Raw genomic sequence first — 15,840 nt, forward strand, 5'->3', positions numbered from 1 at the left:
ATATAGCTCCTTGATTAATTCGGGTGTGAAATAAATGCTGTGCTAAAGCAAGGTGAAGTGAGTTTACTTCGGAAAGCATCCCACAACAACTGCTGTCCTCTGTTCCCTCTGTTCTAATTAGCGGATGGTAGTTCTCCCAAACAGATGATCGATTGCTGGCCAGTATGGATACAGTGTTCTTGTCAGTCTAAACAGAACATTCAAGGTATTTTCAGTTCACGAAAAAATCATTTGGAACTGTTTTTATTACAAACATGTGAGTTACTATGATATTTATGGCACTTCAGTGTTAACTGAGGTCCTTTGTAATTATACAGAGCGTTGGCTGCAGGGAAAGCTTGTTAAAATAACGTACAATCCCCTATTTAGTTTGTTATTCTTAATTTAACAAACAAACTCCAGCCACGTGGCACAAAATAATTCATTGAGCTTTCAAGCATGATATCATAAAGTGATCTTATTATATACTAATAGTAGTCCTGACCATTGCTACACAATAAAACTGAGTATCCGTGTGATGTTAAGAATGGTTCTAAAATGACCTGTAAGTCCTCAAAGGGCATTTAAGGATGCAAAGAGGGGCTTTTGATGCGAGGCAAATTCATGACTGTAGCAGAACTTTCCTGTACAATCCAGAATTTGTGTTGTGTATCAAATCAATGTGTGAGGCTCCACCCCCTGGAATAATATGTATTAATCTAATTCTGGGCTAATTTTAGACCTTAATTGACTGTCTGTGTCTGTGTTTTCAACTGAATGTTCAGCTCTTTGTCCCCGAGTAACACAGAAATGTGATTAGTCGTCACTGTCTCCACATTCTCCTGCTACCCGTGTTTACCACAACCATACTTCATACCAATCTATTGTTAGATGCATATACACAGACACACACACACACTACCCTGTCATGGCTATGACTTTACAAACAAATAATGCTATTCTTTTGAACTACTTTTTATAATAACGAAAAAAATAGGTCTTCCACAAAAACATAGCAGCACAGCTGTCTTCATCACTGATAATACAGCAAGAAATGTTTCTTGACCACCAAGTAATGCTGAGTAATGGCTGCTTAAAAATCAGTTTTGCCACCACAGCAATAAATTACATTTACATTATTTTTATAAGAATGTCATGATTAAAAAAAAAATTGTATACATTAACCACTATAAAATATTAATTGAAATTATATTTTAATAATTTAAAAATAATATTAAATACATTTTTAAGTTTTTAGAATGGCTAAGTTTTTAGCTTTTAGCTTTTGTGTAATTTTGTTCTCCCTGACCCCATCTACAATGGACGTGTTGACATAATGATGTATAAATTAGATACGTCTAGAATGTAAATACTGAATTGAGCTCAGATTTAGGTTATCATAAAAAATTATTTAGGTTTAGGAGCGGGTTAGGGTGCTTAAATATATAAATGCTCTTTTTTATGAATATATCCGCGGAATAATTAAACTCTCATCAGGGAGCATAAAATGCATTCAAGCTAACCTTTTAAAAAAATACCAAAGGTTTAATTTAGTTACTCATTAAAGTAATGTCTGGTCTGAATCATATTGTGTAATGAAGAGGCTCACTCACTACATTAATTAGGGCTTGCCTGATATACCCCTAAATAGATGTTGCAGGCCTCGGATGAAAGCAACCAACTGCATAGTTAGTGAGCGTAATGGGGTTGCACCATTGATTTCTTTTAAATGGAATAAAATATCACCACAACTAGCAGAGACAACTTAATTACATTGGGCTGGACCCAGCAGAGTATGAAATCGGACATGACCGATTGATTGCTTCTCAGGGTATTGACTGCTGAAAGTATAGTGCAAACATGTGGCCAAATGGCATTAGAAAGCGCGGCGTTTAGCTGCGAACGCTTTCCTGGAAAAGAATAAACAATCACTCTCAGCCTTTTGCTGTTTTATTCCATATTATAAGAATAAAACAAGTTACTCTCAACTTGGAAATCCACCAGTCGAGTTCTACATGTGCATCTGGTTCATCACACTCGGGCTATTTCAGCAGAAAAATCATTATGTAATGGGTGTTAACTAGCAATCAAATGTGCAAGACCGATTAAGAGCAGGAAGAGGCCACCAAGTGTATCCGAGCCTTAAATTCGTACAGTGGGGGGGTTATAATTCCGCAATGTTTTATTTACGCATGGCATACACTGGCAAACTGAATCAATTCAGTGTTCCCTTCATCATATTCATAGTGGAGTACTGATTATTGACGGACTGACACACAGAAGCAGCGCTTGCCAAAAGACCCCTGCGCATTCGGAAACCCTCTTGTGGTGCCAGCAGAGAGGAAAGAAGGGGTCACAAAAGTTCAGGTGATGTGCTGCGTCAGATGTGCAGGTCACCAACGATTTTTTTATATTTTGGCAGCCTCGTTGCGCTTGTATGACCCGCGGGGATCTAAAGCACCGGCAGTCTGTCCATACTGCTGTAAGGTAAATGGCATCGGCTAGCGCATTGATTTCTCCTGCATGACTATAAGTTGGCAGCAAGAAGACCTGCTTGTTTTGTGTTTAGCCGAGACCTTTAACGTTGATAAGGATGGCATGAGTCTTTTAGCACTTAACGATGCGTAGGTTGGACTAGCTTTTGAGTTACCATGAGGATTTACTTCATTTTCTCCTTATTTGTTTAAGGTATGTTGATGTTTTATCTGTGTTTACTTTTAACAATTGGATGCTTAAAGACCATCAACAAAACAATAGCATGCATTGTATGTTTTGCAAATTATTTAGCAAGTTTTTAGTGACGACAGTTAAGCGAGCTTCATTTATACTGATACTATGTTTTGCCCTGGACAATTTTTTTTTTTACATTATGAGACCCTGGACCACAAAACCTTAGTCTTAAGTAGCACCGTTTTTTTGTATTAATAGCCAAAAATACATTAATAAATTATAAATGTTTCTTTTATGCCAAAATCATATAAAGTAAAGATCATGTTCTATTATCTCCTGAACTGTCCCCCCGTCCCCTCACCGGGAAGTTTACTTCACTATATTGAATGTAATCATGACAAAATATATATTGTTGAAAAGGTCTAAGCCCTTTTTTGTTAAATAATTATGAAGGAAAATAGATTTCATATAGATTCATTTATGACACATATTGCACCTAACAAAAATATACATCATAACAGGAGTTTAGACCTTTGTCACAGAAAGTCTTAGTTCCCTATCACGCTTTAGAAATCATGAGAAATGGTCATTGTACATCAAAATCATATTACAAAATGTTTTTGTAAGTAAGGTGTGCACCGTAATGTCTGTGTGTGACAGTTAAGAGGTTAAAATATTTTGTAAATAATTTTGATTAGTAATAGGCATTTTGAAAGAACTTAATTTGGACAACTTTAAAGGTGTTATATATACACACACCTGAACTGGCTACCATATTTGGGATTAATTACATTAATCTGAATTTTGTTGGAGGGTGTTTACTGTTTATAACATGAACCTGCAATGCTTTAAAGCTTGCAGTTGAGATCTTTCATCTGTAGCTTTAGTCCGGCAATGTATTTTGTGTATCTTTATTTTATTACTTACTATAAATCATATAAATCAATTTGATTTTATTTTAATGAATTTTAATATTAAAATGAAACCACTAGTCTATTTCATTCTTTTGACATTCTCTTTCTTAAGGTTTTTAGATAAAATGAAAAGAAAGCTACCAAATACAAAATTAAGAAATCTTAAGAACTATCTGTCAAAAAAGAGACATTACATTAGATCGCAAACATGTTTCTATTTCAGGGTTTGTTATAGTATGTAACAGTGCAATGAGGTATCAGGTTTTTAAGTATAATAAGAATAGGGAACAAGAATTGGTTTCAGTTTCAGATCTTATAGATTGTATTTTTGCATATTGCTGTGTGTTGTTAGCAGATTAGGTTTATTGAAAGCTTTGACTTGTCTTTCAAGATGAGTAAAATGATTCCATTTGTTTTATCAGTGCAACATGTAAGAATATTTCTTGGTGTCTGGATATAGCTAGTTTAGTCAATGTTTAGGACATACTAGGATGTCGAGGCCAAGGATCGCTGCAAAATATGTGAACTGATCCCTGCAGTCCGTTTTCACGATTCTTGCTCCCTGTTTCCTCTCTTTACAGACACAAAAATGCCAGAGTAAAGATGGGAGACTGGAACTTTCTTGGTGGGATTTTAGAGGAGGTGCATATCCACTCCACCATGGTGGGGAAGATCTGGCTGACCATCCTCTTCATCTTCCGCATGCTGGTGCTTGGTGTAGCGGCGGAGGATGTGTGGAACGACGAACAGGCTGACTTCATCTGCAACACCGAGCAGCCTGGTTGCCGCAACGTGTGCTATGACAAAGCCTTCCCCATTTCCCTCATCCGATACTGGGTGCTTCAGGTCATTTTTGTTTCATCCCCCTCGCTGGTATACATGGGCCATGCTCTCTACCGTCTCCGAGCCCTGGAAAAAGAACGGCAGCGGAAAAAACTGGCGCTGAGACGTGAACTGGAAGCCGTGGACATAGAGATGGCCGAGGTGCGACGCAAAATAGAGCGTGAGCTTCGGCAGATCGACCAAGGGAAGCTAAACAAAGCTCCCCTGAGAGGGTCTCTTTTACGCACCTACGTGGCACACATAGTCACTCGCTCTGCCGTGGAGGTGGGTTTCATGACCGGACAATATGTTCTGTATGGGTTTCAACTAAACCCGCTCTACAAATGTGAGCGGGAGCCCTGCCCGAACGCAGTGGATTGCTTTGTATCTCGACCCACTGAAAAAAGCGTCTTCATGGTGTTCATGCAATGCATAGCTGCCATCTCATTGTTTCTCAACATCCTGGAGATCATGCACCTGGGCTACAAGAAGCTTAAAAAGATAATTTTGAACTACTACCCCCAGCTGAGGGACGATCTCGATGACAGCTACTATTCTAACAAGTTGAAGAAAGATTCTGTGGTGCATCAGACATGCATTGGCACCTCCACGGGCCGGAAGGCCACAATTGCTTCAGCACCGAGTGGATACAACCTTCTTCTCGAGAGACCACCTGATGGAAGTGCCTACCCACCTTTGATCAACCCGTCCTCTGCTTTCTTGCCCGTTCAGAGCGATATGCAAGCCAAAAACGGTTCTGATGCACCTAAGTACTCACAGAACAGTCCCACGGAGCACAACAGTAATTCCAACAACACCAGCAGCGATACGCGCTCACCGCCTTGCAACTCTGTCACTCCGCCAAAGCACGATGAAGGAGAAGATGCTATCCACCCTCCACCTCTGCTCAAGAAAGGCCAGGAGTCTAAGAGTTCAGACGTATCGAGCCACCCCAGGGAGTCTTCTCACACGTCATCCGGCGTGGGAAAGAAGCCATGGAAGGTCAGCGCACCCTGGAACTGCTCAACGGTCGTGGAAGGTAATGGCTCAGACACGGATTCCTTGGAAGGCGCTAAGGCCCGCTGTCCCTACACTGCTGTGCGAGCTCGTACTTCATCAAGGTCTGATTCCAAAATGAGCAGGCCCACCTCTCCTGATTCAATAGAAGAATCCAGCTCTGAATCACGACATAGTCCACGAGCGTCACCGAGTCATCGTGCCTCGCTAGCCAGCAGTTCAAGTAGCAGAAGAGCAGCTCCTACAGACCTGCAGATATGAGAAAAAGTCAATATAAAAGATGGTAGCCATGTAATTTTTACAATCTATGTAAAACGAACATCTATGTCAACATCTACACTCAACTCTATAGTTGCTGCACTCCTTAATGCTTTGTTTGTGTTCTGTTTTTACATATCAATTTAGCCAGTATATTTCATTAACAGTAGTATGACTACATGTATGATTATTTATGCCTTTTTCTTATCTGGACATTTCTCTTTTTGAGTGCTTCCTGCATCAGAAGTCAAAATGATGTAATGGTAAAAAAAAAATACTAATTAAAACTAAATAAAAATATAATGTTGTGGAAAAGTTTTGTGTGCATATGTCATATTTATATAATAAACTGGTCTGATTCACAATGCAATTAAACCAGATATTGAATCTTTATTTAAGTCTCAAAATCTAAGGTCTAAAATGGCTAAAATTCATTTAGTGAAAAATTATACATCCTTATGAAATATAATTATATTTTGTAATTGTCATTTAAATAACTTTGAAATTGTTTGTCATAAAGCAACATCTCAGGAAAATGTTATGGAATCCAAATATGATTTCCCGTTCCTGTTACCCCACTATAGAGGACACCAGGACTAAAGGTATATTTAAAATGCATTTTGAGAGAGATTATTCACAACAGTTGAATAAACTCAGTCCTAGTGTCCTTCACAAAGGACATAGAATAAAATATTAATAAAATGCCCAATCAGTCCACATTTGCAAAGGCATTCGACCTTGTCCCTTGTGGGGTCCTACAGCCAGGTCCTACAGCAAGCACTGGGGCGGTTTGCAGCTGAGTGTGAAGCGTCCAGGATGACAATGAGCACCTCCAAGTCTGAGGCCATGGTTCTCAGTCGGACAAGGGTGGCTTGTCCCCTTCAGGTTGGTGTTCCTGCCTCAAATAGGGGAGTTTAAGTATCTTGGGGTCTTGTTCACGAGTGAGGGAAGCTCTCGGTTTACTGGTTGATCTATGTTCCTACTCTCACCTATGGTCATGAGCTTTGATTCATGAACGAAAGGATGAGATCCTGCATACAAGTGGCCGAAATGAGTTTCGTAGGGTGGCTGGCACCCCCTTAGAGCTAAGGTGAGGAGCTTGGAGTAAACCCGCTGCTCCTCTACATCGAGAGAGGCCAGCTGAGGTGGATCAGGCATCTGTTCCGAATGCCCCCTGGATGCCTCCCAATCAAGGTGTTCTGGGCATGTCCCACCGGAAGGAGGCCCCAGGGAAGACTATGTCTCTTGGCTGACCTGGGAGCGCCTTGGTGTTCCCCTGGAAGAGCTGGAGCTATTTTTAACTTGTCATTGTCGTCTCTTCATGTCATTCTATTGCACTAAAGAAAGTATCTTCAGGAAACTATTCTTATTCTTGTACTTGTTCTTACACTTGTTTATGAAGAGAAGAATCACAGAGAAAAAGGAAGCTGTTACTTCACATTAAAAGACAACAGTCATTTGAAAATTGCTATTAATACACAGTACAGTGTGTTAATAATACAGCTTAAACCTGGAATATTTTAAATGCTCACAGCACCATCTACTGGACTAAAGTCTATAGATATATATTTTGAGTCCTCATACAAAAATACTTTATTTTCTGACTTGAAATATTAGCAATTAAATGCAGAACTGAGATCCATTCTTTTATACTTTCTTTGGTGGTGTCCAAACCACAAAAATATGGTGTTTCCAACATTCCCAACTAAATGTATGTTTTATATTTACATATATTCTTTTAATTCAGTTGAATTCTGCTGCCAAAAACCAGTCTATGCTAAAAACTAAAGGGCAACAGTTTTGTAATCAGATTATTCAGTAAAACTTGGCATATACTGTAGTAAAACGGAACAATAACAACACTGGCTTTATTCTGCCATGTGACACACTGGTCAGTCAATGTTGTTACTGTCTGGAGGCCTAACCTTTAATCAGTCTGTCATTTATGGTACACATATGAGTTATGTGTGGCATAATTTTCATTATTACATTAGACTATTTAAAGTATTTTTTGATGTCAAAAAATAGTCCAAATTAAATTGCTGTCTTAATGTCATTTGAACATGTTTACATGGTAAATGGATGAAAAGAGCATAAAACATGACCAAAGATGTTAATGCCAGTTTCCCCTTCTGAAAGATTATGTCTGTGTTATGCCACAAAATATATCGGAATAGGCTACATGTACAACTACCATATTTGGAATGTATGGCCAAATGTAAAAATGGTAATAACCAATGTATTAAAAATAAAGTTAATTAATAAATAATTATTAAATAAATAATAAATAATACATAGAATTAAACCAATCAATTGTATTATTTGCAACTCTCTATTTGGTATATGAGATGAACAATTTTAACATCCTAGTTTTCCCAGTAGTTACTGTAATTTATTTATTTATTTAAAGAAAGGGCATACCGTTCAGTTTGTTTCATATATATATATATACAATCCTTTCTTGGAAAATGGGATTAAATCACTAATCTATATTAAATTACATCTCTGTTAGAGATAGGTGGATTAAACGTACATTTCTAAACAGCATTTAACATTCATCAACAAATCTTTATCAGCATTTAAAGGTAAGAAACACCGTTTCAGGTGAAAGGTCGGAAAAAACACCCATTCACACAAATCTGTGTGTCAGGTGACCATCAGGCACATGACTTGGAACGATCCACCCGCATTTCAATAGCTTAGTATAGTGACACTTTATTTATCCAATCAGCGTGCGAGTTACCCGGCAGCCATCCAATCATACTTGAGTGTCGTTCTTAAGTGGGCGTTTCATCGAGAAGGGAAACACAAGAGACTGAAGATTTAAAGGAGAATCCGTAATAAGTTTGCTCTCATCTATTTGTACGATAAGGAGGTTTTATGGTTGTTCACTGAGCATAAATTTCGTGCTGGTTGGATTAATAATAATCGGCCAGGTTATATTTTAAAGGGGTTGGGGAGGGGGTTAACATGTCGATCCAGTACGAGGCACCGCTGGCGGACAGCTACGGGGTGGCGGACTCGTTTCCCAAAGATTTCGGATATGGAGAAGAAGAAGGAGACATTGAGGACAGTCCGACTCCCTCCGACAGCAAACCGCGAATCCTCCTGATGGGATTGAGGAGGAGCGGAAAGTCCTCTATCCAGAAGGTAGGAGAAAGAGATGATATTTAGACCGTGTAACGTTGGTTGTCCTCCCCTGCTGACTTCTTAACTCAGCGAGTTAGAACCGGGTCAGAGCCGCTCCGGGCTGCCTAGCTGTCACTGAGCACGGGCAAGATCACCACCCAGAGCCTTTACAGCCAACCTATTTCTTATGCACTGGTGGATGTACGAAGTTGGAGACATACAGGCCTAAATGCATCATGCTCGTTCAGTTGGCTAAGAAAGATGTAGCATATGCGTGCCATGTTAATGTTGTGGTAACTCACTCTGCACTTGATTTTCATATTCTTATATTTACACCCTCTCAACACAGATTATGTAGACTGACTAGAAAACACTTTTTTTTTTTTTTTTTTTTTTTTTTTTTTTTTTTTTACTTTTAGAAGTAGTTAATTCTTGAGGACATTCTGCTGTCTTTTGTGCATCTTAAACAAAGGGTATTCATTTCGTATGGCCTGAACTGTGTTAGACACTAAGTGCACTTCTCATGTAGGCTATTAGGAAATAAAGCCATTAGAGATGCACTCAGTAATTGTAGCTCATTAAAAATAGCACACAAAGTAGTAAACAGCGCTTTTTACATGTACAGAAATCTAGAAAAAAATCATTTGGAATGAAACTCTACACAGAAGTTTCCTAGAAAAAGCAGTTATTGTTTTGTTTTTTTTTTTGGTAAAAAAAAGCTGTCTCATGTGAATGATTTGAAATGCTACTAATGATAATTACAATAGTAATATTAAGTTTGTCTTATTTAGAGTTTAATAGAAGCATGCATATAAAATTACTTGCCAGTATAACAGCAAACACCATACAAACAAGCTATTCCTCTTAGCGTCAGTAGTCACGGTAGCCACAGTTTCCACGCCACCGGTAGAAGATAAGTGCTGCATCATCAAGCACTGGACATGAACACATGACAGTCATAACTGCCATACTGTGAAACACACAAATGCCGCAATGAGAGAACTCATAAGCATGCATGTGGACAATAATAAAAATGAATTAGTCTACCACTTGATCACATTGAAAATTGTGTAAGCAACATGCTGTGGTTACTTACCGAGTGTAAAAGGCTGTTTTTACCATGACCGTATGATTTAAGAATGTAAAATTTGAAGCCCTTGAGAATTAAGTCTTGCCACCAGTAAGCTCCTCAAAGTCCTTGAAGCATGTGACAGAGCTTTTAGTTTGATTTCACAACTGCCTGACTTGAATACTCTCCCATTGGAAGAATGCTTTAATGTTCAATATCTCTTTGACTTATTAGGTTGTGTTTCATAAGATGTCCCCCAATGAGACCCTGTTTCTCGAGAGCACCAACAAGATCTATAAAGATGACATCTCCAGCAGCTCATTTGTCAACTTTCAGATCTGGGACTTCCCTGGACAAGTGGACTTTTTCGATCCGACCTTTGACTACGAGATGATTTTCAGAGGAACCGGGGCCTTGATATTTGTCATTGATGCACAGGTGAAACAAGAAATTCAAAGCCTTGACGCTAATTACTGTGCACACCCAAACGACAAAGTGATGTAGTTCTGTCAGTAATTGGAGATTGGAGATGGTTGAATTTTTTTTGTGAAATGTTATAATTCCAAATCATGGCTGGCTATGGAAAAAACACTAATGGGTTTGTTTACCTGCGTTTGTTTGCCTTCACCTATTTCTGGTGAACTATACCTTTAATGGTTCTAAATAGTTGGCTTATTTAAATCTTGGCATTGAGTCCAGACATTCTGGTTTCATTTAATTGAATGTTGTTTGTCATTGAGGCTTAGCTCATTGGATCACATTGGCTAAAGGTAAAAATAGGTACAAGATTGACTTTGTGTTTCTGCTGATATGGAGAAGTCTGTGCTGTTTTCTCCCAGCCCTTCAGTCTTGCTTTAAAGTATAAGGTCGATTAAAACTTTTTACTAGTCAAAGTCTCAACTACAGCAGTGCGTGATATCACTCAAAAAGATGTTTTATCAAAAAGATTTTATCAGAAAGTTCTGCTATTTTTAAGAAACACTCTTACATCACTTTTGTAGTTCTGCATCTATATGTAGTTCTTGTTGTATAAATATGAACAATTTGTTTGGTGATTTTTCTGTAGTTTTTCTCTAAACCTGGCCATTCTCTGCATTATCAGCTTATACCATCTTGTATACTTCCTCTTTATCACAGGATGACTATGTGGAGGCTCTTAGTCGACTTCACCTAACCGTATCACGGGCCTACAGGGTCAACCCAGAGATCAACTTTGAAGTGTTTATCCATAAAGTGGACGGTCTGTCTGATGACCATAAGATTGAGACCCAGCGGGATATACACCAGAGGGCTAACGATGATCTGGCAGATGCCAGTTTAGAGAAATTACATCTCAGGTAAGCGTTTGCAGTTTTATTTATAATTCTGTTTATTAATTGAAATAAGTCTTGAACCATAATATGTGCCACTATTTGTGTGATCTTACAAAATGGAACAGATATCCTACACTATTTTTTTTTTTTTTTGTACTAGAACAGCTTATTAATTTTGAATACGAGGACAAGTCATTTCTGAAATCTGTTGATTTTTATTTATTTATTTTTGTACATCTAAAAGTGAAGAAACTGTTATGTCAGAGCTCTGGTGTTGACATAATAATGGACTGATGTTGAAAAGCAGCCCTCCTAAGAAAACGGCGATGTTTCGGTAGTTTTTAAATTTTAAATCTAAGCGATTATAGACATTTGCAAAATGAATTTTATGACATTTTTAATAGAATGCTACTTATGGCAGAATCTGATCGTGTTTTTCTGTTGTCTTCACTAATGCTTTAGAATCTCCTCGTAGTTTTTACCGAATATGCATCTCTCAACTCTCTGATCTACTAAAAATGTCTGCTTAATGGTGTATCGTCATGTATCATTTAGGAAAGTTTGTTTTCCTTCAGCTCTGTTCGGTACAACAACATGACCGTACGGTTCAAAGAGGCTTGAGTGGTCAGTGTCTTGTGAATAACAGACAAGGGTGAATTTCAAGAATACCTGGCATGTTCTGCATACTGTGATCGGCAGTGTGAGATTTCTCTGTGGTCTTAATAGCTACCACAACCCTGATAATATGAATGTGTTTTTTAGCAGGACAGAATAATGCATGCTGCTGCCTCATTTAACTTTAATAATATAATCCTCAAATTAATGTGAATATTAGTATTACTCTCACGGCAGTTTTTCAGTTTTGTTACCTTTCATAATTGGCACCTCCTGTCATTTCTTACAAGTTGCTAATTCATTTTGCACATTAGACCATTGTGATTTCAGATTATGTTAATAGTTGCCTTCAAACATGACAGAGCTTTGATACCACTCTTTTCTGCCAGATCCTGGTGTCCTTTGTTTTTGGTAACATTTCTGTTCACTTGGCAATAGATCTATTTACGCTGCAATGTTTGTCTCCCAAATGTGTAGTCACTATTTTTCTATTAGTGTTTTGATCGAGAAGCGCATTTAACCGTTTGCCACTCACACATCCATGTGATATTGCAGTAATGTTCAGCCCTGAAAAATGTTACTTTAGCCGCCCTGCAATTGTTTAAACGTGCATAAGGTCTGATTTGTGTCAGGTAATTGAGGGGAAAAAAACGTAATTTGTTCGCTGTGCAAATGTGGCCATAATGACACCAAAGCAACGGAACTAAGAAAAGTATTACGCAGGGTTTGCAACACCATGATAATAACTGGTCTAATTAGAATTCGGTGTATGAGCTGTTAAATATTTTGTATGACATTCGGTCTAATCGCATTCCCTTTTTCCCTTGTTTTCTACAGTTTCTATTTGACTAGTATATATGACCACTCCATCTTTGAGGCCTTCAGTAAAGTTGTCCAGAAGCTTATCCCTCAGCTTCCAACGCTGGAGAACCTTCTCAACATCTTTATATCTGTATGTGTCTCTGCTTCTAGTCTCCATGCTTCTAAATGGGTTATGCTATCCTAATGACGGTTGGATCTTAATAAAGTTCCCTTTTTGGTCACTCCATAATTGTCATTATGAAGAATATATAGTGTTGTTGTTGCAGCTGCGGTGGAAATGGCTTATTCACTTTCCGTCTCTGATGCAGTCATGCTCATGCATGTTTTATTATCCTCTCAATGCTGTAAGATCCCGTATCAGACCCTGCAGGGCATTATGCAACGTTTGTGTGTATGTGTGTTTCTCTGCTTATAGAATTCAGGGATTGAGAAGGCCTTCCTGTTTGATGTCGTCAGTAAGATTTACATCGCCACCGACAGTTCACCGGTGGACATGCAGTCCTATGAGCTTTGCTGTGACATGATCGATGTGGTCATTGACGTCTCCTGTATTTACGGGTGAGCCTTGTATATTATTTCTACTCGCATATTGGCGTACATGCACAGTACATAACAAACACAATCCGTCTATATCCATATATCCAAAGTAAGAAAAATGCACCCCTTTCCATTCTGTTCAAAAGTTTTCATCCCCGGCTCTTCATGCATGGTCTTTCCTTCTGGAGCATCAGTGGGTGTTTAACCCTTCTGTAATAGTTGCATATGAGTCCCTCAGTTGTCCTCAGTTTGAGAACAATGATCTCAAAATCATACAATCATTGTTGGAAAGGGTTCAAATACACAAATATGTTTTTTGAACAACTATCACTACACAAAAAACACAGCTGTACGTGTAGACATCTTTTTTGAGTAATCGGGTCAGTGCTAAATGTACTACTACAACATGCATTTTGCATTATCCTTATTTTGGTAAAATTACATTCTAAAAGGGCAGTGTAAGCTTTTTACCTCAACTGTATTCAAATTTATTTAGTATACTTTTTGTCAGTTCTGCATTCCAAGTATGTTTTGATCACACAGATTAAAGGAGGATGGCAGTGGCAGTGCATATGATAAGGAGTCAATGGCCATCATCAAACTCAACAACACCACAGTGCTCTACCTAAAAGAGGTCACCAAGTTCCTCGCCCTGGTCTGCATCCTGAGAGAAGAGAGCTTTGAGCGCAAAGGTACACGACAGCAATAGTTCTATCGGTCCCTTTCGCACTAACTCTTCGGTTATTTCTAATTCTCCTTTTTGTGCCACAGGATTAATAGACTACAATTTCCACTGTTTCCGGAAAGCCATTCATGAGGTGTTTGAGGTGGGCGTTTCTACCTCAAGGACAAGCAGCCAGCCAGCTGGGACCCCTCTCATGAAGACTGTTGCCTTAAACGGAACCCCCAGGAGCACTGTGTAGAAAGATAGCGATAAAGACAATGATGAAAAGTGTGGAGACGATGGAAAGGGTAACAAAAGAGAGACTACGTGATTGGCCGCATTCTGAGTGTGCCGACCATCATTACTGCTCCCAAACGCTTTTATAAGCAAAAGAGTTTGAAAGTCACTAAAATAAACTTGCTGCAGTGGGCGGGGCAGAAACGTAACGTGGGAAAGCTTGCAAAGCTGCAGATGGATGGATGGAAGGGAAGAGGTACAAAAGAATGCGGAACATTTTTCTTTTTTGTGACTAAACGGCATTAACAAACTGTTGAAAAGACCGCGAACAAGTAACAGTGCAAGTCACTTAGGAAAAAAAAAAAAAACCCATAAGCACAGCAAGAAACCTCTCACCCTGTCAGGACTTACCTCCTGACAACATGGATGAATGCTGTATGATACGCTGCTGGTCACTTAACACGGTAGCCAAGTTTAAACGTATACCCGGTTTACTCCTCAACACGTGAATGTGGCAGACTTCTGTGAAAATTTGTGGTGCACAAAATTTGAGTGTACACTTCTGAAGCCTTATGTAGAGGAGGCCTGTCTGACGCAAGCCCCTAGTGCACACATGCACACTTGGTCACCTAAACAGCCCATGTATTGTGTATGAGAGGTTAGTAAAGGGATTGAAATGTGCTTTTGAATTTGTCCCGAGTGTGTGTGTGTGTGTACGTTTGTGTGTGTGTGCGCGCACACATGTATGTATCCAGTGGAGAGGGTGGGTGGGTGTTGCATAAGCACCGGTTCTGGGCCCAGAGATGTTATGAAGTCACATGGGAGAGCGTTTGCGACCTTCGAAGACTGAGAAAGAGCTGTACCGTTTCATTTGACCTCTGGGACACTGTGATTGCACTTACCTCAGAGGATGTCAGGGATCCTAACTAACAAAATTCAAACTGCTATGCTGTACTGTTACCCTCCAGTTATGTTACGGCATCCTTGGCGTGTAGCTCATGCAATCAAGGACATTGTAGGATGAACTTCAATTACTTACATTCCAGTTCTGAGGTGCCAATGCAGTTTTGCTCAGATTTAAAACTCACTAATCTTTGCTTTCACTCTTCCGATCACCAATCAGCACGTTGTTTTTGATTCGGGGGGGAATCTGCTGTAAACAGAAATGAAGGATAACTTAAGTGACAGGGCATTTGAATCAGTTAAAATTCATTCCAAGCATGTCTGTAGAGATGCTTCATACTGTCTTGCAATCAGCTCGGTCTTTTCTAATTTCATTTAATGGAAACTAAATGAAATATGAAAAATACACACACACACACACACACAAAAACTTCAAGCTTGCTTGTGATTCTTGTTTCTCGGACTGCGTTATAGGACACAAATTATGCTTGTCTTGCGTTTTGCCAAAGGTGTTATTATTCACAAGAAATAAAACATGTACACACACCAGAAACAGTATTCATGTGCTGTCATTGGTTTGGTCCCACATTCGAGGTAGAGAAGCACAGCCTAATACTTACATTTTGGGACCTTTCGGAAACATTTAGTTCCAAAATGAACATTGAAATAATTAACCTTTTTGGAGTAACATAAAATAAAGAAAACGCTATAGAAGCAGCATAAAAATAGTCGAAATGACTATGTTAAATATTCCTAGCCGCACGGAAGATGGAAACTGAAGTATTTAACATTCACATCCGCCCACCGATTTCATGATAAGATATACGAAATGACATTCGAGTCATAATCGTTTTTTAACCAAATCTTTTTTAGTTCTTAGAATCAGTGCGA

The 15,840-nt window shown here is 38.8% G+C and overlaps 2 protein-coding genes across 2 annotated transcripts; both read left to right on the plus strand.

Annotated features, from left to right (window-relative positions):
- The first annotated feature begins 77 nt into the window (after positions 1-77).
- On the plus strand, positions 78-5,901 carry gja9a (gap junction protein alpha 9a). The gene is made up of 2 exons (XM_043262100.1): positions 78-205; positions 4,145-5,901. The coding sequence occupies exon 2, from the start codon at positions 4,167-4,169 to the stop codon at positions 5,661-5,663; it is 1,497 nt and encodes a 498-aa protein (XP_043118035.1). The 5' UTR covers positions 78-205; positions 4,145-4,166; the 3' UTR covers positions 5,664-5,901.
- A 2,547-nt stretch (positions 5,902-8,448) lies between these two features.
- rragca (Ras-related GTP binding Ca) lies at positions 8,449-15,502 on the plus strand. The gene is made up of 7 exons (XM_043261629.1): positions 8,449-8,810; positions 10,093-10,296; positions 10,996-11,195; positions 12,624-12,738; positions 13,024-13,166; positions 13,689-13,837; positions 13,917-15,502. Exons 1-7 carry the CDS (start codon positions 8,631-8,633, stop codon positions 14,066-14,068), a joined length of 1,143 nt encoding a protein of 380 aa, XP_043117564.1. The 5' UTR covers positions 8,449-8,630; the 3' UTR covers positions 14,069-15,502.
- Positions 15,503-15,840: the final 338 nt, after the last annotated feature.

This window comes from Puntigrus tetrazona, chromosome 16 (assembly GCF_018831695.1).
Source record: "Puntigrus tetrazona isolate hp1 chromosome 16, ASM1883169v1, whole genome shotgun sequence".
NCBI classification, from domain to species: Eukaryota; Metazoa; Chordata; class Actinopteri; order Cypriniformes; family Cyprinidae; genus Puntigrus; species Puntigrus tetrazona.

Excerpts from the sequence above, each read along its gene's own strand:
- gja9a (XM_043262100.1), top strand. The coding sequence starts at position 4,167 with ATGGGAGACTGGAACTTTCTTGGTGGGATTTTAGAGGAGGTGCATATC.
- rragca (XM_043261629.1), top strand. The coding sequence starts at position 8,631 with ATGTCGATCCAGTACGAGGCACCGCTGGCGGACAGCTACGGGGTGGCG. Across the intron at positions 8,811-10,092 it reads GAAAGTCCTCTATCCAGAAG|GTTGTGTTTCATAAGATGTC; the intron begins GTAGGAGAAAGA and ends TTGACTTATTAG. Across the intron at positions 13,167-13,688 it reads GACGTCTCCTGTATTTACGG|ATTAAAGGAGGATGGCAGTG; the intron begins GTGAGCCTTGTA and ends TTGATCACACAG.